Here is a 25,353-nt window from a genome sequence, read left to right as displayed (position 1 = left end):
AGATTCTTAGGCATGCATACTGGGAGTATAGCTATCATGCTGAATGAGCGAAATGCTAAATAATAATGACCCTACTTATATCTTTCATGTAATTTTTAGTATCTTCCTATCCCGTTCAAAAAAGGCAGAAACTTACCCACACAAGCATTGAGGAATAGCCAATCAGTCTTTTTCATCCTGTTTTTAATTTGTTTTAGTTTTTTGAAGTCCACTTCAAGTTCCTCCTTACTGCCAACAGCACCAGCCAATTCGATCCTCTGAAAATCCATTTTCATTTCAGAGTCTCGTTTCGTAGCGGGAGGCGATCTTCTTTGGCTATTACCACTGCTGCAGCCGCCCCTCCATCGAGTTCTGTCTTGCTCATTTATTATTGAAGAAGCCTCATCAGTCTCTGCCAACTCTATTGCTTCAATATTATTAGGTCTGGGATGATCGCAAACAACACACTTTTTAGCCTTGGCCCAGTTTTCATACGTGCAAATAGAACAAGTCCAATGCTGGGTCCTTGTGTTCGGTTTATTTCTATCATTGTATTCCTCGCAAGGATCAACAGAAAAAGCAACTGGTCTTGAGCCAGATCCTGAGGATTGAGGAGACTCTGTGGGACTCCTGGTCCTACGCTGGGATAAGCACTGGGTACATCTGATTGCTCTTGGCCAGTTCAAATATGTGCACATGTGGCATGACCATTTATTTGCGTTTTCCATGCTGTACGAAGACTTAACCCTTGGTCTTGCACTAGAGTCTGGACATATCAAAGGACTACTTCCTCCTTCAGTGCTGGAAGGATCCCAATCTCTACCAACATCACTTGAACCGCTTTTAAATGGATCTTCTGTGATAATTGTTCCACTTGGTCTCTGGGCGCGACACATAGTACACTTGATGGCAGATGGCCAGTTTTCATACGTACAGTATTCACAAGCCCACTTAATTCCACGTTCTGACATTGTGCTCTTCTTGAAGTGAGTTATGTCAAGCAGGAAGCTATAAATAATTAGGACATGGTTATTAAAACAGTAACTACATAATTCCATCTCTGAAAACGTGCCCCAAAACCAAAGTACCCTTCAACTTCTAAAATATAAACTTCTCAGAAGATGCATGTAAGATTTAATACTGAACTATTTCTTATCCTTATTTTTCTGATTTCCATCAGAGACACCAGAGATAAGTTTCCAAAGAAAAATCTGAGACCTCGGGATTTAATGAAATTGTACTTTAGAATGCAAAAGAGATAAGCAGAAAATAAAGGGAGGTTCGTTTTTTTAAGAGGGAAGCACGTTAACACAGAGAAGCCACTAACAGAAGTTTAATTTAAGCCATCAATTTAGAAAGGTAACCAAAAATTAAGATTCAAAGAGAAAGGGAAGAACACAAGCCAAGCAACTTAAATACAGAACCATTCTCAAATTATGAACGACATCGATTCTTATGCTATCTAGGTACAGTATCATAATGTTTGATTCCTTGAAGAACTCAGAAGATCAAACAAATTCTATCATTTTTGCTAAGGAAAAGCAGCTTAAAAGCGCTATCCACTGTTCTTAATAAGTACAGGCAGAAAGAAAAATGCTCAAGAGTAATCCTTACAATCAGAAAGTGACACTGTGAAATACAGATCAAGTCCCGTGACAGCCTAACATCCTCAAAATCTAGTTGTCTGGAACACACAAAAATAAAAATTGTACATCACTGACTGGGACAATAAAAGCGACGGAACGTCCCTAGACAGCTACAGTAGCATACCTACTCCGATAGAATTCTGAATAGTCCTACTCAAAATATTTGATATTTAAGATACACTCAAAACTCAATTCATATTAAAAATATATTCAGTATTTAAGAGGTTCCTGGGATTGTACACTGGGCTTACTAACACACTAAAATGTAGACTGCATGACTTAATGCCAACTAATTTATAAATAAAGTGACTTACACAGCAAATTCAATAATGATTTTTTTTAAATGGCTTGAATGTAGACGTTGGCTACTAAAGACAGACTCTCCATTTTCTTAAATCCCTCCTAAACTAATTATCATTCTGCCACCTATTTTTAACCAGAAAAGTGAAAATCCTACGCAGAGTTAATAGAAGCTTTTGCCTCCCTTTCTCGGGGATTTTCCCTGACCTGAAAAGCTAAATCTTTCACTTTGTAAGTGTAGTATTGTGTCTCTGTCTGCCAAGTCCTCACCCCATTTATAGCGTGAACTCAGTTAAAAGGACAAATTCACTACAAGAAAGGCTATTATTTAAAAGCTAAAACAAAAATCACTTACTAAGGTTTTAGTTTCCATGCTATAACCTCCACCTTGCACATGGTTAGAATAAAGTACAGTTTATAAATCAGACCAAAGACCAGATTCAGTCTTCATGCTGGCTCAGATTCTGACTTCCTCAGGAGACACTGGCAAAGCGTGCTAAGTAGTTCTGTGTGACTGTGAATAGCTAGTCCTGTAAAGGAAACCAAAACTGAGTTTCACTTGAAGCCTACTTTATCCAGAAGTATTTTTTTTAAGTCTGTATTTTAATCCTACTCATTTCTTTTAATAATGGACAACCGTATTTAGCATTTTAGTTTGACGCAGCAATAAAATTAGTAAACTGATCGGGCTAGTCCGTGAAATCAGACATGGGAAAGACATTTTTCTCCAAACCTTTAAGTGTGCATGTATGTGCACTAATGTTATCGTTAAGATTAACTTGGTAGTGCTAATAAGCCAGTTCGTACCTGTGTTGCTTGTTATTACTTGAGAGAGAAACGTGGTATAAACATGTAAATGAGAAAAGGGAGAAAACAAATATTGCTTATATTTAGCTTTGAAGTCTTTTTTGCCTTAAGCAACTATGCTTTTTTCCTAACCCAGGTTATTTATATTGCTTAGATTTTGACATTTAAGTTGTACACGCTAATTACACACAATCTAACACCAGGCCAAAGTGTGTTAAGAGCAAGGAACTATCTTATGAACAACCATAAGATGGACAATCGAATTTAATGGCAATTTTCATATTCATTAGTCAGTTTTCTTCCTTTAGTTTCTCAGGAATGAAATATAAACAACTTGGCTCATTCCATTTGAAAATAAAATGACCAAGGAGAAAACTTATCGTGACAAACAAATGACATAATAAATATATATCCAGGGCTACCATAAGTAATTTCAGTATTTCATTTAAAACATTCACATTCTGGGGTGCCTGGGTGGCTCAGTCGGTTAAGTGTCCAACTTTGGCTCAGGTCATGATCTCACAGTTCATGAGTTCAAGCCCTGCATCGGGCTCTCTGCTATCAGCAAGGGGCCCACTTTGGATCCTCTGCACCTCCACCGCTTGTACTCTCTCAAAAATAAACATTTAAAAATAAAATAAAATATTCACATTCAAAATTTCATGCTTGCTTTGGTAAGTCTGTCTTCTATGTTTGCAGGCTCAACTGAACAGCTTGCGACCTTACATTATCTTAGCAAATCTTCACGGGACTAATGTGCCAGCGTAACACATTTAAATGTCCATGTCTGGGGCGCCTGGGTGGCGCAGTCGGTTAAGCGTCCGACTTCAGCCAGGTCACGATCTCGCGGTCCGTGAGTTCGAGCCCCGCGTCAGGCTCTGGGCTGATGGCTCGGAGCCTGGAGCCTGTTTCCGATTCTGTGTCTCCCTCTCTCTCTGCCCCTCCCCGTTCATGCTCTGTCTCTCTCTGTCCCAAAAAAAATAAATAAAAAACGTTGAAAAAAAATTAAAAAAAAAAAAAAGATTTCTTAAAAAAAAATAAATAAATAAAATAAATGTCCATGTCTGACAAAAAGCAAATAAAAAACTGCCATAAAAATAAAGAATCATTGTCATATATGCCTGGCAAACAGCCTCCCTCTTCAAAAACCCAGGTAACGAAGCAATCCCAAAACCATGCCAGAAAGTTTAAGGTAAGTGCATTATATTAGATAATGACATATACAGTATCAACTCTATGGGAAATTTAGACTTTGTAGAAATACTGTTTTTAATGTTTTTTGTTTGTTTATTTCTGGGGGGGGGGGGGGGGGGTGGTGTGCAGAGAGAGAGGGAGACACAGAATCCGAAGCAGGCTCCAGGCTCCAAGCTGTCAGCACAGAGCTCGATGCGGGGCTCGAACTCATGAACCGCAAGATCATGACCTGAGCCAAAGTCGGACACTGAACGGACTGAGCCACCCAGGTGCCCCAAAATACTGTTTTTCAGTAACTGAAAACTAAAATTCATTGGAGAGGATTATCTGAGACAGCCATTTGTACATGTTGTAATCAGTAAATGGAATGGGAGAGTAAAGAAAGATAACATCAGCTCAACTATGATTTTGCATTATTGAGATGAAACTAAGTACACTTTTTCTTTCAGGCATCAAAAATCCCCAAAAAATTCATAAACTGATTTTTAATAGCAATCAGCTGTGAGAGTTAATATTGTACAGCAAAACAAAACTGTTACTAAATACCTTTTTAGTTACCATATAGTCATATACTCAAGTAAATTTAATTTACAAGTCTAATTTTACATGTAACACAGATTTTCAAATTCTAGCCAATGAATCATACTTCAATTAATTGGTACAATAAAAAGCAAAAATAAAATCTGTACAATCTGGACCCTTTTTAAGCAGAACCAGACAAAATTGCTACTCTTCACAAACAAATAGTCCTTGGTTCGAATGCAATACCCATCCATGGACCAAAACGTCCACGAATCCATTTGTGCATCAAGCTCTATCTATAGACAGACTGAATAATGTCTTCAAGTATATCAACCATTTTCTAAACTGGTAACTGCTTTCAGTTATATATCTGCCACTTCAAATAATAATAAAGGCACAAGTATTACGGGTATATGAATTAATGACCAGGGAAAAGGAGAGGCTAGAAACGAAACATTTTTTATACTGTCATGCTTAATAATGAATTACTTAGGCCATATTTGTGAAGCATTACCAAACACTGTAGGAAAAATATACCTATATGAAAGGCAATTCCTCAAAATTGCAGCCACCCTACAAATTCTCCCAACCACCTAGTAAAACCCTATGAAAGAAAACTGGCGGAGTGAAATAATCCTCATCAAGTACAAACTACTTAAAAAACAGAGAAGCTCAGTTGCCAGTTATTTCCAAATGAGAAGTCATCCAAATGAAGGACTAATAGCAGTCTTTAAGGCTTTTTATTAACTTTAAAGTCTATATTCAGTAATATAAATATTAACTCATCAGTGTAAATTGTTGATATAAACATTAATTAACATAAAACTGTGGAAATTTACAAATGCTCAGGAAGCATCTTAGGGAATATAGATGAAAGTTACAACTAGCATGATATTCCAAGCATGCTGAATTTCTAGTATGTTACAGGATCACATGGTAATTCTGAACTGCAATATTTATAAATAAGAAGTACTACTTAACTCTCAAGCCAAAAATCCCACAGTCATACCCTCTTTTCTCCTCCACCTCTTTCTCATCACTCTCTCTCCTCACAAGAGAGGAAACTGGCCTTGAGCAAGATCTTGAAGACTGAGTACATGGTGAACCCTCTATCCACAAATATGACCTCATTTCAGGGCTCCAACAGCTTATCACATCCTACATTAAACCTCTTATCTTCCTTTCACGGCCAACTCCTAACCCAGACTTCCCCACTATCCATTAAGGACACCATGAAGACCTCTGCACCCCACACAGAAGAAACACAGAATCCTCTTGAATTCTGCCTTGCCCAGCCCCCTCCGATTCTCACTAGTGGCTTCTGTCCAATCAGTTGCTTTCTTCCCCATTCCCACCGTCATCAACCCTTCTCAGTTCAGGTCAGAAGTACTATAATAGCTTCCTAAGCGCCTTGCCTTTCTAAATCCAGCCAGCTTACTGTTACCAGAAAAATCCTCCTAACAGCAAGGCCCTCTTTCAGAAGCTCTTCTGCCGCAGTATAAATTCCCACCTCCTTCCCACCACACACACAGCCCACCTCACAGACTCACTCCCAAACATATCACACATGCCCAGCCACCTGCACGTACCCGACCGGCGCCCACACCCAAACCAGACACCAAGGCACTACCTTAAAAACACAAGCAAAACAGACACACACACTCAACTTGCAGCAAATCCCACCCCTTCTTTAAAGCAGTGTTCAAGTCTCCTCTCTCTCATGGGTTTTTTCCAAACTAGTTCAAGTACACTCCAAGCAACCACACTTCTGTTGGCATTTGGCACTTACTGTATTTCCTCTCGAGGCTAGTTTCTGGAATACGGATTTGCATGTGTGTTCCCTGTATAATTCCCTGCCTTCAGTTTTCAATCAGATAGCCGAGCCTTCAAAAACTGTGGGTCAGGGCATCAAGAGGCATGAAATGTGGGCGAGCCTTGTGTTTATAAAACCCACAGAACAGACCACACTGAGGGCCCTGGAAAAAGAAGCCAGGAGTGGAGCTTAGAGCAATTTCAGGCAAAAAAAGAGAAATTCTACAGGATGGGATCCACTCCTGTGGCAAGACCTCAGTAGACAGCGTCCACTGCTAACAGCTAGGTGTCAAACCATAGGCACTCATGAGCTGGTTAACTATTCAAGGCCTGCAATGGAAAGGACACAAGCACAAAAACTTGTGCAATCATTAAATACCTGCTGAAAGTGCTAAGTGTATGCAAAATTTTATGAAAATAATCAAGAATTAGATCTCAAATATGTCCTGACCCTCCTATACAGAGATCACAATTATCTACGTCATTTGTATCTAATGAGTAGATTTAAGTTAAACATACTTGCTAAGGTCCCTTTCCAAGAATTTGTGGACAAGCTGGACAAAGTAAATTGAGTTAAAATAACAAAGGTTAAATAACACCTGCCATGATGACTTTGGTCTTACCGACACTGTACCTGATTAAATGAGCCAATTACCCATACAACTAGTACATCTAACTTCATTCCAACCAAAGTCCCTGAAATAAAACAAAGAATATAAAGTTTACATTTTAACATGTGAACACTGCATAATTAGGAAAAACCATAATAAAAGCTACAATTCTAATAGCTTTTCTTCCAAACCAGTTAGCAATCCATTGATTAGAATGGAAGATCCATAGACACAAAATTTATAAACTGTGTCAAAAATCCTGCACAAAAGTAATGCTCTTTCTTTTAATCTACTCTCTATTCTTTTCAAGAGGAATTCTATCCCTCTAAGCATGTACTAGAGTTTTGTTTGTAATCTTGCCAACCTACTCTATACTCTTTACTTCCGAGACAGTAACAGAAATAATACACACACACCTATACATACGTACATATATACACATATATATGTGAATACGTATCTTGAGCTCCTATACAAGTTTCAGAGATTTCACAGGTCAATCATGTACCCCACATAATAATTCCAAACAACAAATTTAACAACCTATGACAAGTTACCAAAGGTCTACAATGCTCAGGGCATCTGCAATCCAATTAGATGAAACAGGACTATGGTTTTCTTAAATATGTATGGAAGTGGGGTGATTATCTCCAAGAGTGCATATCAACCCAGCATTTAAAAAATAACACCTTTGGGGCGCCTGGGTGGCTCAGTCGGTTGAGCGGCCGACTTCGGCTCAGGTCATGATCTCGCAGTCCGTGGGTTCGAGCCCCGCGTCAGGCTCTGTGCTGACAGCTCAGAGCCTGGAGCCTGTTTCGGATTCTGTGTCTCCCTCTCTCTCTGACCCTCCCCCGTTCATGCTCTGTCTCTCTCTGTCTCAAAAATAAATAAACGTTAAAAAAATTTTTTTAAATAAATAAATAATAAAAAATAACACCTTTTGCAAGAACTACAAAGATGCTACCTCATTTAGAATTTGACTTCTTTCCAGGCACCTGGGTGGCTCAGTCAGTTAAGCATCCAACTCTTGATTTCGGCTCAGGTCATGATCTCACAGTTCATGGGATTGAGCCCCAAGTCAGGCTCTGCAATGACAGCACGGAGCCTGCTTAGGATTCTCTCTCTCCCCCTCTCTCTGCCCCTCCCCCGCTCAACACACAGCCTCATGCATGCGCTCTCTTTCTACCCCCTTTCAAAATAAACATCTTTTTAAAAAAGAATTTGATTTCTTTCACTATCCTATTCTCTGTTCATACGAAACAGATTAATCCCAATTAACAAAGTATCCATAGAAACAAAGATTTCATTACTATACCTAGCCCAACAAAAAGGCCATCCTTTTGCCAAACACCATGGATGTTGTTATTTGTGGGCTACAGGAAGGAGGGGTACAAACTTGGAACTTTTAGACAATCAATGAGTTCTATGTAAAAGAAAGAAAAAGATGTGAAAATCTGGGAGAACCAAATGGATGAAATATTCCAAGGCAAAACAAACTCAGAGGCACCATCTAATCCAAAAGTATCTTTTTTCCAAAACTTTAACTTTGCCCAAATTTGTTGTTTTGATTAACTTCCATTCCACTTATTTTAATTAAAACCCTTATTTTATATGGGGTGCCTGGCTGGCTCAGGCAGTGGAGCACATGACTCTTGATCTCAGGGTTGTGAGTTCAAGACCCACGGTGGATGTGGAGATTACTTAAAAATAACACTTTCCAAAAAAACACTTATTGTATAAGCCCAAGTTATTTACAAATGTTATTTACTAATAACGTAAAGTCATTCAATCTGATCATTTATCTCAAGATTCCTTGGGGCGCCTGGGTGGCTCAGTCGGTTGAGCGTCAGGCTTCGGCTCAGGTCATGATCTCACGGTTCGTGAGTTCAAGCCCCGCGTCGGGCTCTGTGCTGACTGCTCTGAGCCTGGAGCCTGCTTCAGATTCTGTGTCTCCCTCTCTCTGACCCTCCCCTGTTCATGACCTGTCTCTGTCTCAAAAATAAAAAAAAATAATAAAAAAAAATAAAAAAGATTCCTAGTGTAATGAATAACAGGAAAATAGGATGGAGATTTTATAATTTGGGGTTTACATCGCAGAGACAAGGAGAACAAGTAGGCAAAGGTTTATTAGCAAAGGGCAACCTGGGAAGGAATGCCAAAGATAGCAGCAAGCTGACCGCACTGCTTACCCAATCATTAGAAATGAATGAACCTCTAGGACAACTCTATTTCACAATTTTTCCAGGATCAGCTTTATCCAACTAAGAAAATAGCTAAAATTTAGGCATTTACTGCATGCCAGACATGTTCTAAGCACTGTACAGAACCCTATGAAACAGGTACTATTATTATCACCAAATTTTAAGATTGGAAACAACAGAGAAGTTGAGTAACTTGCCCAAAATCACAAAGCTACTAAGTGGCAGAGCCAGGGTTTGAACCCAGGCATTCTGGCTCCAAAGTCAGCACTACACTACACACACCATGTGATAAATAATATATTTATACTGCAGCCCATAGTCACTTGTTCCCATTACCTAGAATTTAGACTATTAATAAACTGCAATGAGTTTCTAACTAAGCAGTCCCTTCCTAGAGGACTAGGACATAAAATATTTAAACAAGCAAACTTAGAAAAACTTATTTAACACACATTTTGCTCAAATTTTTGTTTTACAACTACACAAAATATTCACACAGCGTATCTAGACTGAATTACCACAAAACATCTGAAAAGTTGAGCAATAAGCAGAACGTTAAAAAGTCATTTACAAAACAAGATATACTAAATTTAGCATCTAAAATTGAGTGAAAAAAGACAGCTTGGGAATATTCACCATGGTTCTAGGCTATAAAATACCTTAAGGGTTTTTGGGGTTTTGTATATTTTTTAATTTTGGAGGCAATCCCTGAAGAAGAAATTATGAAAGCCAGTTTGACTTCTCTTAAACTAACACACTAATCCAAAAGAAACCACAGTATATCGATTAAAAATACACAAAAGGCTTCCATTCTCATTTACACAATTGGAAAAAGTCTCTGTAAATGACAGTGTATGAATTGCAGCACTCATACGTGGTCCTGTTTTAAAGGAAAGCAAAGACTGTGAGATAGTAAGTAAATGAATTTTATCTCAGAGCCTCAACTCTCTCAACTGTAAAAAAAAAAAAAAAAAAAAAGAATTAAGAGGCATCTGGGTGGCTCGGCAGGTTGAGCCTCTGACTTCAGCTCTGGTCATGATCTTGCAGTTCATGAGTTCAAGCCCTGCATCAGGCTTGCTGCTGTCAACACAGAGCCCACTTCAGATCCTCTGTCCCCCTCTCTCTGTGCCCCTCCCCCGCTTGCACTCTAGCTCTCAAAAATAAATAAACTGTTTTAAAAAAATGAATTAAGATAATCACAAAAGGGACACCTGGGTGGCTCAGTTGGTTAAGCATCCGACTTCAGCCCAGGTCATGATTTCCAGATCTGTGGGTTCGAGCCCCATGTCAGGCTCTGTGCTGCTAGCTCAGAGCCTGGAGCCTGCTTCACATTCTTTGTCTCCCTCTCTCTCTGCCCCTCCCTTGCTCATGTTCTGTCTCTCTCAAAAATAAACATTAAAAAAAAAATTTTTTTAAGAAATTATTAAAATTTTAAGATGTGATTAACAGTGTGGTATCTATGCCCTTAAAAAAGTCCTCTTCTCGGGGCACTTGGGTGGCTCAGATGGTTAACTGTCCGACTTTGGCTCAGGTCATGATCTCACAGTTCATGAGTTCGAGCTCCACGTCAGGCTCTGTGCTGACATCTCGGAGCCTGGAGCCTGGAGCCTGCTTCGGATTCTGTGTCTCCCTCTCTCTCTGCCCCTCCCCTGCTCATGCTTGGTCTTATAAATAAATGAATGAATGAATGAATGAATGAACAAACAAACAAACAAACAAACAGTCCTCTTCTCCTACTGAAATATTTACAGTGCCATAAAATGTCTGGAATTTGCTTTAAAATATTCCATGAGGAGGAAGTAAGAGGAACACAAATGAAATAAGACTGGCTATGGATTAGTAACTCAGTGATGGATACATGAGAATTCATTCTCCTAGCCTCTCTGTATGTACGTTTGAAGTTTTTCATAATGAAAAATGTTTAAATCTATAAGGAAAGTACCAAATGCTGTTCAAGACTGAGAAGTAAGGCTCAGACTACTAGACAAGGGGCAGGAAGCAATACACTGTATAGTATTCAGACTGCTGCTACTCAAAACTTGGTCCAGGAGCCTGTGATAGTCTACACGCTGCTTACTGGTCTGTAGAGAAACTGAGAATAAGCATTTTCAAACTTTTGTAGCAATTTTACAGAACAATTATATTTGACTGCTGAATCTAATAATAAAATATCTGGGCTTGTGTTTGAAAAGCAATGTCAAAACATCTGGAAAACTTACAAATATAGCTTCTTTCTACAATTTGCAGGTACAGTTCACAAAATAGAGGAAATATATCAAAATATGTACCAGAGTTTATTTCATCCTAAGCTTGAACAGATGAATATCACACTTCACAAAACTAAAAGTTAAAAAGTGATAAAAACTTGTCTTTTCAATGTCTCATGAACATAGATGCAAAAATTCTCAACATTAGCAAATCAAATCCAACAACGTATAAAAAGCATACACCACAACCAAGACTGTTTATCCCAGATGTGCAAAGTTAGTTCAATGTTCAAAAAATCAATTAACATAATCCTTCATATCAACAGACCAAAAAAACCCAAAAAACCAAAACCAAAAAAAAAAACCACGATCACATGAATACATGCAGAAAAGGCATCTGACAAAATCCAACACTCATTCATGAAGGGGGGGAAATGCTCAGCAACCTAGAAATACAGAGGGACTTCCACAACACGATAAAGCATGTACAAAAAACCAACAGGTAACACCATATTTAACAGTGAAAAACTAGAAACTTTCCTACTAAGATCAGTAATAAGGCAAGGATGTTCCCCTCATCACTCTGTTCAACACCGAATTGGAAATTCTAGCTAATGTTATAAGAGAAAATTAAAAGTACACAATTTTGGCTCAGGTCATGATCTCACAGTTTGTGGGTTAGAGCCTGGCGTCTTGGGATTCTCCCTCTTTGCCCCTCTCCCACTCTCGCACGTGCATGTGCGCTCCCTCTCTCTCTCTCGAAACAAATGAACACTTAAAAGTACGCAAGTTGAGAAGAAATAAAATTGTCTTTATTCACAGATGATAGGATTGTCTATGTAGAAAATAAAATAAATACACAAACCCTCAACAAAACGACTCAGAGCTACTAAGTGGCATAACATGGCTGCAGGACACAAGGTTCATATATAAGTCAACTGCTTTCCTAATACCAGCAACGAACAAATGGAATTTGAAATTAAAAACATACCACCATTTACAGTTAACACCCACCAAAACTGAGACACTCGGGCATAAATCTAACAAAATACATACAAGACCTATGTGAGAAAAACTAAAAACTGATGAAAGAAGAAATCAAAGAGGTGCTAAATAAACGGAGCATTCCATCTTCATGGACGGGCAGACTCAATACTGTCAAAATCTCAATTCGTTACTGATAGGAATGCAAAACGATACAGCCACCCAGGAAGAGCGTTTGACAGGTTCTTACAAAACCATACGTGCTCTTACCATACAATCCAGCAATTGTGCACCTTGGTATTTAACCCAAAGGAGCTGAAAACATGTCCACATCTGCATACAGATGTTTACAGCGGCTTTTTTCATAACTGCCAAAACATGCAAGCAACCAAGATGTCCTTCAGTAGGTGCAACACATGAGCTGAAGTGAACAGATAAACTGTGGTACGATGAAATATTATTCAGCACCAAAAAGAAGGGAGGGATCAAGCCACAAAAAAGACAGAAAGGAGGGGCACCTGGGTGGCGCAGTCGGTTAAGCGTCCGACTTCAGCCAGGTCACGATCTCGCGGTCTGTGAGTTCGAGCCCCGCGTCAGGCTCTGGGCTGATGGCTCGGAGCCTGGAGCCTGTTTCCGATTCTGTGTCTCCCTCTCTCTCTGCCCCTCCCCCGTTCATGCTCTGTCTCTCTCTGTCCCAAAAATAAATAAAAAAAATGTTGGAAAAAAAAAAAAAAAAAAAAAAAAAAGACAGAAAGGAACCTTAAACACCTATTACTAAGTAAAAGAAGCCAATATGAAATGACTATGTACTGTGTGATTCCAACTATAGGACATTCTGGAAAAGCAAAACTATGGAGACAATAAAAAGATCAGACAGAGGTTGCCAAGAGTTGGGAGGGACGGATGTACAGGCAGAGCACAGACGACTTTTAGGGTCGTGAAAATGTGCTGTATGACACTATAACGGTGGATACTTGTACATTCTATGGGTTTTAACACATATAGAGAGTAAACCTTAGTGTAAACTATGGAATCTGGTTGATATATCAACAATTTTAACAAACCATACCACTCTGTTGTGGATGATATCGGGGGAGGCTATGCATATGCTGGGGCAGAGGATATAAGGGAACTCTCTATACTTGCTGTTCAATTTTGCTATGAACCTAAACGACTCGAAAAGTAGAGTCTATTTTTAAAAATCGGTTTCTTAGTGTTTTTTAGTCACTGACATACAGGAAACACTTTCCTTAAAAAAAAAAAAAAAAAAAATCAGTTCTCAAAGAATGACGGGAGTTTTAAAAGGCCACGGGAACTTTTGGTTTGAACCTAAAGCTGCTCCAAAAAGTAAAACGAAATTTGGAATATATTCACATCTAAAAATCTTAAATTAAAAAAAAAAAAAAAAAAAGGACACAGAAATTAGTATGAAGCGCTCCCACTGGCCAAATCTGGATCAACTGGAGTATCACCATAAACAATGACAATAAAGATTTTAAAACACTGACTAAAATAAAAATCTGTAATCTACACAGACACTGATACACGCAAATAAGTAAATGAGCGAAAGCTCTTCCTTACGATAAAAATCCAACTAATAAATGCAAAAAGAGTAACTGGATTAGAAAATCACCTTTTGGCAAACTTCAATAGATGTTAAACTAGTCCACGTTGACAATTAAAACAACCATCAATGGATGTTAAAACTAGAGAGTGAAAATTTGAGGATTAACCAGATATTTAAACAGTCTCCAAGTATCTCTCCACAACAGTAACTAGTATATTACAAAATCTGATAGATAACACCATAACCAAATAATCAAAAGTTAATCACACTATTAATGACATCATTTGCCTCCTGCCATGCTATATGAAGAACATAACATCACTTCTGCGGAATTCTTGTCAAAAAGTACATAATCTGACTCCAAATATCAGACACACCATATTAAGAGACTTTCTACAAAACAAGTAGTCCTAGAGTCTTCAAAAACATCAGTATCATGAGAGACAAAGACTTTCCTGTTCCAATTAAAGGAGCTTATAAAAAACATGGCAACAGACTGCAATACATAATCTGAGATTTTCTTTTACCTTTATAAAGAACATTAATGGAACAATCGACAAAATATGAGAGAAATCTGTAGAATCTTTTTCTTATTAAGAATTACATAATGGGGCATCTGGGTGGCTCAGTGAGTTAAGTGCCCAACTCTAGATTTTGGCTCACAGTTCGTGAGATCAAGCCCCAAGTCAGGCTCTACACCAAGAGCCCAGAGCCTGCTTGGGATTCTCTCTCCCACCCCTACCTCATTGGTGTGCACGCACACTCTCTCTCTAAATAAATAAACATTAAAACAAAACAAAAACAAAAACAAAAACAAAAAGGAATCTTAGGGGCGCCTGGATGGCTCAGTCAGTTGAGTGACTCTTGACTTCAGCTCGGGTCATGATCTCGCGGTTCAGGAGTCTGAGCCCTCCATCAGGCTCCACACTTGACCGCGCAGAGCTTGCTTGGGATTCTCTCTTTCTCCTCTCTCTGCGCTCCACCTCTCTCAAAATAAAATTTTCTAAAAAAAATTACTGTTCTTTAAAAAAAAAAGAGAAAAAGAATTACATGATAAATATCAAACAACGTTAATTTCCTGATTTTGATCAGTATATTGTGGCTGTGGAGCAGAAAGCGCTTATTTTTTAGGAAATATACACTGTAATATTTAAGGGTAAAGGGGGATCAAGTCTGCAAATGATTTTCGAACAGTTCTGGGCAAACTATGTATTTGTTATTTTTATATATCCACATCACACAATAAATCTTACAATTTACAAAATACCGGGTGGCTCATCTGGTTAAGCATTCAACATCGGTTCAGGTCATGATCTCATGGTTCTTGAGTTTAAGGCCCAAGTAGGGCTTTCTGCTGTCAGTGCAGAGCCTGCTTCAGATCCTGTCTACCTCTCTCTCTGCCCCTCCCCACGTACTCTCTCTCTCTCTCTCAAAAATAAACATACATTTAGAGGAAATAAATTTACAAAATACTTATACATCATTTTTAATCTGACAAAAAACCATGTAACAGGTACAGAAGAGCTCTTTCAGCAGAAAATAAATCTGCCTCCTATATCCTAAACATTCCTCAAGAATTAGCCCTTCTTTCCACACCTCTCACCAAGCCCCAGTTCATCGTTTCTTCCCTCAACTGTTTTCCTAACTGGTCTTCCTATCTTCGTACTCCACATCTCTACCAGAATGGTAGAAAAGAAAGAAAAAGGAAAAAAAAAACCTGATGTTGCTATTCTGTAGCTCTGAAATTTTTAACAATATCCTACTGAAGTTAAAAATCCTAAACAGGGCATAAAAGGTCCTTCCTGACGGTCTTCAAGTATCTCCTAGGTCACTCTGCCAAACACAAACACATAAGCACTTCGAGAATACCCTAGAATATTTTCCTTTAGTGATTCACTAATGCCTTTCACCGAAGTGTTGCAAGAGTGAAATCTAATTTACTACGGGAAGACCAGAGTTCCATCTCTTGATATTCATATTCATTTCTCTCATATACAGGAAAATGCACTGCACTTCTTAGATCCAAGTTCAAGTCCCTCTCCACCCCTTACAGAATCTGGAATGTTGGCCAAAACCTTAAGACCCAAGCATCTCATTAAAAAAAATTATGATAATAATGCCACACCTGTCTTTAAGTAGGGGCTAAAACCAATAACCTCAAATCCCTATCCCATAATTAATATCACCAACAACTGCCAGCTTGAAATAATACCACTTTAAATTCTGTATGGAGCTTTATGTCACAGAACACTTACATTATTTCACTGAGTCCTAAGAACCCTCAGGTACTTCCCCCTAACGTACCCTAGAATCTCCCTGAGGTACAAGTATATTCATTTTAATGACAAGGGATCTGGGGCTCCAGGAAAGGCAAAATGACTTGCCCAGGGTCACAAAGCTTTAGCAAGTAAACCCCAGATTCTGACTCTCATTTTTTTTCCCTCAATAGTGCACCACAGCCTTCCACAATTATGGAAACATTTCCCTAGAACGAAACATGAATATTAGATAGCAAGACAGGCTGACTTCATAGTCACTGTCTCTAGCCCCCACACGGTACCGACACTACCTCCAAAACAAATCCAGAATCTTCGCTTTCCTCCAGGACGCCCTACCATGCCCCTAGCCCCAGCCACCATCACCTCTCCCGCAGACTACCTCAAAGCCTCCCACCAGTCTTACTGTTTTCTACTCTACCCACCGTCTTCACATGGAAGCCAGATGGATCCTTTAGGAGTGTAAACCAGATCACAACACAAGGACTTAAAATCCTGATGGTTTCCCAATCCACTCACAAGTGAATTAAAATTCACCAGCCTTTCTCGAAAATCTTTACATAAAAGTAGACTTCCTTCTGTCCCTTTCACCAGCGTGCTCAATCTCACATTAAGAGTTTGTATCCGAAATCTCCTCTGCCTAGAATGAGCTTTCCCCAGATTTCATATGGCCAGCTCTTGTCACTGAGGTTTTGGTTTAAATACCACCTCCGCAGGAAGATTTTCCCTGGCCGCTCAGTCACATCCACATCACCCTGCTTGCATATCTGCACAGCACTTACCAATATCTGGGGATTTTTCCCTTGTTTGCTCCTTGACCGCTCTTCATACTAGAACGTAAATACAAGCAACAGTGCCTGTCTTGTTCCCATGACTATCTCAACACCCAGTATAGTTGCTTTCTGAACAGTGAATGGGCCATTACTAAATGTTGCAATTTCAGTAGCCTTTGTAAAGTGTTTTATGTAATCTACTTTCTGAAAATCCTAAACAACTTCAGAGCACACAATAGGTGCCCAATAATTAATCTGCTCAAAGAACTTCTACAAAATCAAATGCCTTCAGATTTTCAACTTAGTAACATCTCCCACATATTCCTCCACATACACAGAGACACAGCAACAGGAGACAGACTGCTTCTCTCTTCCCACCTGTGAAGATGATCCATTCCAAACAGATCACTCCACCCTTGTAATCGCCAGCCCCTTGACAATACTAGCTCTGGGGAAAGCGAGGCAGGGACTGGAAAGGCATGCCTTTCCAGCCTCATCCACATGCTGTAGCTATACTGAACCCTCTGGCTGGTCCTTAATCATGACATAATTCTCATGTCTCCTTCACTCACAGGCTTGCTTCTGCATAGGATGTTTGCCCACTCCCGCCCCCCATTCTTATCTGGTTTTAGAAACCTATTACTTCTTTGAAGACCAGCTTAAATGTTCCCATCTCTGTAAAGCTCTTCCTGACCCAAACCTAACCTTGTGCTAACTCAGTCACTTCTTCACCACTTCATAGCACTTACTTGTGTGAATTATGATTTTTTTCCAATGGCTGCCTGTGAAACATTCACCTTTATGTCTTTGTAAGCAGTGTCTGCTATGCGACAGCCACTTACCATTTAGGCAATAAAAGCAAGTACTAAATATTCTACTCGTATCAAAGGATGGCAGTCCAAAACAACATCAGTCAAAACCAGTTCTGCAAATTGCTATAGCTTCCCTTTTGAAAACAAACTTTAGCTTCATTAAACACCGAGAAATGAATTTTTTATAATAAAAATTTATAGAAACAAACTACCCACCCGAACCAAAAAAAGCAAAGGATATACAAGTGGTGTTATATGATGCCTTCCCTTCAGGATTTCAATCACAAGTGTACTGCTGCAACTTAACGTGCAACACTAAGTAGAGATCCCTTTCTCCATCTGCAAAATATGGACAATTTCTTCATCTATCCAGGGAATACTGTCCTGCAATAATCAATTTATAGTTGAGAATAATTGCATTATTAAAGCTAAGGAAGTTTCAGAAAATGGTGCTGGGACGACCAGATAGCCACCTCCAAAAGCACTGTTGGACCCCCACCTCATACTATGTACAAAACTTAAAACTATCATGGATCTAAATGAAAAAAACTACAACTATAAAATTCTTAGAAGAAAACATAGATGCAAATCTTCTGCACCTTGGATTGGCCAATGGCTTCTTAGAGACAACACTGAAAACACAAGTAAAAGAAACCATAGATAAGCTGGACTACATCAAAATTAAAATCTTTGGTGTAGGGGCACCTGGGTGGCTCAGTCGGTTGAGCGGCCGACTTCAGCTCAGGTCATGATCTCACGGTTCGTGAGTTCGAGCCCCGCGTCGGGCTCTGTGCTGACAGCTCAGAGCCTGGAGCCTGTTTCAGATTCTGTGTCTCCCTCTCTCTGACCCTCCCCCGTTCATGCTCTCTCTCTCCCTGTCTCAAAAATAAATAAACGTTAAAAAAAAAATTTTTTTTTTAATCTTTGGTGCTTCAAAGCATACCAATAAGAAAGTGAAGGGGCGCCTGGGTGGCGCAGTCGGTTAAGAGTCCGACTTCAGCCAGGTCACGATCTCGCGGTCCGTGAGTTCGAGCCCCGCGTCAGGCTCTGGGCTGATGGCTCGGAGCCTGGAGCCTGTTTCCGATTCTGTGTCTCCCTCTCTCTCTGCCCCTCCCCCGTTCATGCTCTGTCTCTCTCTGTCCCAAAAATAAAATAAAAAAAAAAAAAACGTTGAAAAAAAAAAGAAAGTGAAAAGACAGCCCACAGAAAAGGAGAAAATGCATGCAAATCCTGTATCTGACTTGTAGCCAGATTACATAAAGAGCTCTCACAACTCAAGAATGAAAAGACAAATAACCCAACTGAAAAAGGACTGGAGTAACATTTCTCCAAAGAAAATTTACAAATGGCCAATATGCACATGAAAAAATGCTCAATACTATTAGTCATTAGGGAAATGCAAATAAAAACGAAGGGATATCACTTCACTAGGATGGCAATAATTAAAAAAACGGTAATAAGTATTCAGGATGTAGAGAAACAGAACCCTCATTTGGTGCTGGGAAATGTAAAACGGTGCAACCACTTTGGAAAACAATCTAGAAGTTCCTCAAAGATTAAACACAGAGTTACCATACGTTCCAGCAATTCCACCTGCAGGTACATACCCAAAAGAAATGAAAACTTAAGCCCACACAAAAACTTGCACACAGATATTCATGGCAGCATACTTCATAACAGCCAAAAAGTAGAAACCACCTAAATGTCCATCAATCAATGAATGCATAAACATAAGCAAAATGTGCTACATCCATACAACAATTAAATAATTCAGCCATAAAAAAGGGGTACTGATACATGTTACAACAGGGATAAACCTTGAAAATATTATGCTAAGTGAACGAAGGCAGACACAAAAGGTGACATAGTGTATGATTCCACTTACATGAAATGTACAGAATAGGCAAATCCACAGAGAAAGAGAGATTAGTGGTTCCCAGGAACTGAGGCAAAAGAGGGAGGGACTGGTTAATGGGTACAGTCTTTCTGGGGGGGTGATGAAATGTTCTGGATAATGGTGATGGCTACACAACTTTTACAATACACTAAAAACCAATGAATTACATACTTTACAAGGGTAAATTTTATAGTATATGAAATAAATTTCAACGAAATGGTTACTTTAAAATTAAGAAAAAGTCGGTTAAGCGTCTGACTTCGGCTCAGGTCATCATCTCACCATTCGCGGGTTCGAGCCCATGTCGGTCGGGCTCTGTGCTGACAACTCAGAGCCTGGAGCCTGCTTCAGATTCTGTGTCTCCCTCTCCCTCTGCCCCTCCCCTGCTCGTGCTGTCGCTCTCTCTCAAAAATAAACAAACATTAAAAATTTTTTAAAAAGAAAAAAAAAGGAAAGCTATGCAACTGATTTCCAACAATGCTTTATACATTCAAATATTTTTTATTTATGTGAATTCAAGCCACATAAAATTCTGACTTACCAAATGGTAAAAAACCCAAATTATGTTTTGTTGGTTAGGAGAGATTGGGACAGTCTGCCCTCAATATATGAACTGTAAAAATAAAAAATTAGTTTCTTCATTACTAAAAAGTTCAATTCACTAGGCAGCTGAAAAGTTATCGACTTTACATTCGAGTTATCTGACCAACATCCATTTTAAAACGCAAACTGGGGAGCCCCTGGGTTGCTCAGTCAGTTAAGCGTCAGACTCTTGGTTTCAGCTCTGGTCGTGATCTCAAGGTTCTTGAGTTCAAGCCCCACCTTGGGCTCTGTGCAGACAGTGCAGAGCCTACTGGGGATTCTCTCTCCCTCTCTCTGCCCCTCCCACACGCGCTGTCTCTCAAAATAAATAAACTTTATTTTTTTAATGTTTATTTTTGAGAGAGAGACAGAACACAAGCTGGGGAGGGGCAGAGAGAGAGAGAGACAGACACACACTCTGAAGTGGGCTCCAGGCTCTGAGTTGTCAGCACAGAGCCGGACGCGGGGCTCAGACTCACGGACCATGAGATCATGACCTGAGGTGAAGTCAGACGCTCAACAGACTGAGCCACCCAGGTGCCCCTCAAAATAAATAAATAAACTTGGAGGAAAAAAAAAAACCCTCAAACTGACGGCTCTTGTCAAAAATTTCATCTTAACCAAAATACCGCTTCCCACAAAGCCAACAATGCTTACTGATCTGGATTTCTCAAGTGGTATAAACTCCACGGAAGTGTCTTTTACAAACGCAAAAAGCCTGCCCGACATGTTTGGGAAGTTCATTAATGGACTAATTTCAGCTTTGATTATTCTAAAAAGGTTTCTGAAGCCTAAAATAAGGTTTGATGTGAACTACTTTCTAACAAAATCAATCAATTACAAGGAAAAAATACTCTGATGAACCGGAAGACGTTTCCACAAGTTTGTGGACAAGTTTCCACATACACGCAGTGGATAATCAAGACTGTTTACTGCTAAGAGACTATGTATGTATCCATAAAATACCAAGCCTACCAAGCCTCCTACTCAGACACACACAACAGAAACACATACACCTGTTTTCCAACTACATCAGCATCCACCCATGTACTAAATAATTACACATATTATCCTTGGTATACAAAAATACTATGGACCAGCTTGTTTATGTTTTCTTCCAACAGTGTTGACAGGGAGCAGTGAATCACACATTCTCCTGTGTCTCATCTGCCTCATGATCAATGACACATGCTGCCAACATCTGAGGTTAAGGATGCAAACTGAGACTACAGGTTATTTTCTCCTTCTCGCGATGCTAAATGTTACCTATATACAAACATGGAATGACCTCCCTTAGCGTCACTGGTTCCAAACTCAAACCGCAATAACTGCAGCAGACTCAGATCTGAACTACAGAACTGCAGTAGCTACATTTCTATTTGAAAAAGACATGACTGTTATCATATCGTTGAGCATCCTCTACAAGGAAAGAACCACGCTAAAAATAGAAAAAAACATACTAAACCCCCCCAAAAATATTTTTAAGTCAGACGTAATTTCGGGGCACCTGGGTGGCTCAGTCAGTTAACTGTCCAACTTTGACTCAAGTCATGATCTCATGGTGGGTGGGTTTGAGTGTCTGGCTTCGGATTCTGTCTCCTTCTCTGTCTGCCCCTCCCCCACTCATGCTCGAGCGGGCACGTGCTCTCTCTCTCTCTCTTAGAATAGACATTAAGGAAACAAAATTTAAAAAAGAGACACAATTTCAAGTATGTTATCTCCTAAATCATCAAAATCCTAGAAACCCCACTACTTAGAAGACTACAAACAGGGGTGCCTGGGTGGCTCAGTCAGTTGAGCATCTGGCTCTTGATTTCAACTCCAATCATGACCTCACCGTTTGTGAGTTCCAGCCCCGCATCGGGCTCTTCGCTGTCAGCCTCCCTCTCTCTCTGCCCCTCCCCGGCTCACGCTCTGATTCAGAATCTCTCTCTCTCAAAATAAATACATAAATAAATTTAAAAGAAAAAGGGGGAAAAAAAAAAGGCTACAAACAGCATGTCCTAGAATACTTCCATAACCAAAAATACTTGGTAAAACCATGTATCCATCTTTCAATGCCGAATATATGGTAACCACAGAAAAAGAATTCATACCCATTTCACAGAGGCCTTGAAATCTAATTGGGAAGCAGAATAAAAGCTTAAAAAGATAAACTGAAATCCAGGCTAGCATACGCTGGTGTAAGAGTCCCACACAAAAAAGGGAGTGAACAGATCCCTTGAGGTTGAACTCGAGAAGACTTGTCAAGAGACAGGACTCAACTGGGCCCAAAGTAAAGAGAGGATCCATGAATAAATGGCGGAAGAGGGTTTCAAACAGAAAGAAAGGCACAAAGAAAGGCCAAGAGGAGGGACTTCACGAGAACAACAAACGAGTTAGTTTGGCTGGAACTAAGAATGCACAAAGGGAAGAAATGAGTTAAGACTGAAGAGAATCAGGGCCAGATTACAGAGAAACCTGAACACCACACCAAGAAGCTTACGCCTTACTTCGCATGTGATAAGGAGAGTTCTGGAAGTTTTTATGTTGTGATGTGAGGAGACGAGAGTGTTAAAACGTTCAAGATGTTATTCACCCAAAGCATAAGCAAGCACAAATATTCCAAGTAAAACAGCACATCACTGGGAGAAAACGTGTTCAAAGCCCAGGTATAAGGGCTTACTGGGGCAGAAAGGAGGCAACAGCAGGGCTCAGATAATAAAACTGGACCAAGTTAAATAAAAAGTTACAGTGCTCTGCTTTTTCCAACTCCCATTTATCTAAAGTTTCCACTTACTATAAAAGCAACAGGGAACAGCCTATGGGTATGTCAGTTACTCGCTATGTCAGTTACACAGAGGAGGCAATTCACCTGGGATATTGTAGAACTGGACTGTGAGTTCCAGAACTGTGCCAGCCCTCAGACCCTCAGACCTAAACGTGGCATGCCTTGACCCTTCCCAGGGTACAGAGCCGGGCTGAGGCCCGAAGCAGAAAGTACAGCACCATGAATGAGCTCCCCATGCTGACCCAGGCGCACTTCGAGAGTAAATACACGGGAGTCTCAATGCTCTAACGCATTAATAAAAGTGATGAGACATCCACAGAAATAAAAACCCCTCCTGACATTCAAATACCCTCCCCAAAGCTTAAAAGGTGTCACTCCTGGCCTCTTAGTTTCCCTCACGGCCCAAGAAAAACAATGTTATGAAATTTCAGTATAAGGAAGTGACCGCGTATCTTAGGATCCAAAAAGCAAGAGGGAGCAAGATTCTAAGTTTCTTCAGAATTACCTCATTTAATTAATGATAAGAACTAGGAGAAGAGACTCAGCTTTGTTTGCCACAAACACAGTTTAGGTGACTTTTCCAAGGCCCTTGGCATAAACCAAGATCAAAAATCTTTATGGTTTCCCCTGGCGTATGAGTTGTACACTGAGTCATCCACGTTTGCTCAAAACAGGGGGACCCTTGAGGTCGCGCGAGTGATAAAGTCAACTTAAAAAAAAAAAAAAGGCCACAGATACAAGAACCGCTCGTTGTAGGAGGTTTCCGAGGGCGAAGGATCTCTCAACTGTACTCTCAAACAATATTTCCGTACGCTAAATTTTTTGACAACACCATAGGTCATGCGGTGAGCAAACAGACCAAAACCCTGGGTGAAGAGGACGGCGCTGAACCTGGTAATAGTCTATGGAGTCACGGGAAAGGAGGCTCAGGCCACAGAAACTCAAAATTCTCAGCCAGAAGGGTTTCAAAACAGCAGTGTATCTCAAAGATAAGGGGCCGGCTCAAACTTCCAGGCCGGACCTAAACTGCCCGTCCCTGGTGCTCAACGCAAGTATTCATTACAGTCCTTTTGTCTGCGAAATAACCCGCAGCAAACCACCGCGGAGAAAACAACCAGATACTTGCACCGCACCGTCGTGGTCGCGAGCGAGCAGGGTAAACAATCTTTCCCCCGGTTCCAGCTCCTCCTCCCCACCCCCCACCCCCGCCCCGTCGCCCTCCACCCTCATTTTCTTAGACGCGGCACCGGCAGGAGGCCACCTCGGGAGGCGGAGAGGGAGCGGCCAGGGGGCCAAAATGCAAGTTTGGAGGCCAGCGCTAACTTGGAAAGATGGAACCAAGTATCACGGCCTATTGCACAGCAGGAGCGAAGGCCCCCTCGCCCGCCCGTATGTGGCAGAAAAAGAAGTTGGGGGGCGAGGGAGAGGGGGGGACTCTGGCGGAAGAGAGGTGGCGGGGCAGGCGGCGCGGCCAGCCGCGGCTGATCGATGGTGGGTAAACAAGCGCGGCGGACCCACCCTCCCACGGCCCCGGGGCCTGTCCCCGCTCCGAGAAAGCCCAAGATGGGAGCGCGGCGGCGGCGGCGGCGGCGGCCGCCCGGGCCCCCTCCCCTCGCCTCGCCTCCCCTCGCCCGCAACGCCGCCCCAGGGGGCGCGGGCGGGCCGCCCCGGACACCCGGCGGCCTGCAGGGAGCGAGGGGCCGGGCAGGCCGCAGAGGGGGCCGCGAGGGGCCTGCATGCAGTGGGGCGCCCTCCCGGGGCCCGGTTACCTGGCGGCGGCGGCGGCGGCGGCTCCTCCAGCTCCTGCTCCTCCTCCCCGTCCGATGCTCGGCGCCCGGCGGCGGCGGCGGCGGCGGCGACTCCCCGAGCAGCCCGAGGCGACGAGCCGAGCCCGGCCCCTCTCCGCCTCCCTCCGTGCCGCCGCCCGTCCCGCTGCTGCCGCCTCCGCCCTCTCCCCTCAGTCAGGACATGGTCTCCGCGGGCCCGCGCGCGGCTCCCGGCTACCGGGGGCGGGGGACGGAGGGGCGGAGAGCAGGCGCGGAGGCGGGGGGCACTCCAGGGGCCAAGGGGGAGGGGGCAGAGCGACGGGGGGAGTCGGCCTCAGGCGCTGCGGCTCCTAATGGCGTCGGCGAGGGGCCCCGGAGCCAAATAAACCCCACGGCGAGCAGCACAACGTCAAGGCCCGACCCCGCCGCTCGCGGCCCTGTCATTGGCCCGGAGGCCGCCAGCGGCGCAGCCAATGGGAGACCGCCTCTTTCCGGACGCAGGGGGCGGGCCGCGGAGAGGTGACGTCATGCCGGCGTCCGGCCCCGATTGTGAAGCTCCGCCGGCGGGGCTGCGGGCGGGCGGCGAGGTGCGTGGCACTCCGGGCGGCGGCGGCGGCGGCGGGGCGGCGCGGCGCGGCGCGGCGTGC

General features: G+C 41.7%; 1 protein-coding gene across 7 annotated transcripts in view; it reads right to left on the bottom strand.

Annotated features, from left to right (window-relative positions):
- Window positions 1–25,091, bottom strand: part of ZRANB1 (zinc finger RANBP2-type containing 1) — a 66,650-nt gene extending 41,559 nt beyond the window's left edge. For 2 of the 7 annotated variants that reach the window (XM_042907424.1, XM_042907423.1), the window contains exons 1-3: window positions 6,238–6,486; window positions 2,281–2,455; window positions 137–987 (exon numbers count right to left, since the gene is read on the bottom strand). In XM_042907424.1, coding sequence (XP_042763358.1) covers window positions 137–987; window positions 2,281–2,321 — 892 coding nt within the window. In that variant the 5' untranslated portion in view covers window positions 2,322–2,455; window positions 6,238–6,486. Of the gene's footprint in view, window positions 1–136; window positions 988–2,280; window positions 2,456–6,237; window positions 6,487–6,894; window positions 6,934–7,835; window positions 7,880–24,709 lie in introns of those variants that run through there. The other 5 variants (XM_042907421.1, XM_042907420.1, XM_042907419.1 and 2 more) reach the window with 5 other exon arrangements.
- Window positions 25,092–25,353: the final 262 nt, after the last annotated feature.

Source organism: Panthera leo, chromosome D2 (genome assembly GCF_018350215.1).
Source record: "Panthera leo isolate Ple1 chromosome D2, P.leo_Ple1_pat1.1, whole genome shotgun sequence".
NCBI classification, from domain to species: domain Eukaryota; kingdom Metazoa; phylum Chordata; class Mammalia; order Carnivora; family Felidae; genus Panthera; species Panthera leo.
This window is presented reverse-complemented; position numbering and strand designations above follow the sequence as displayed.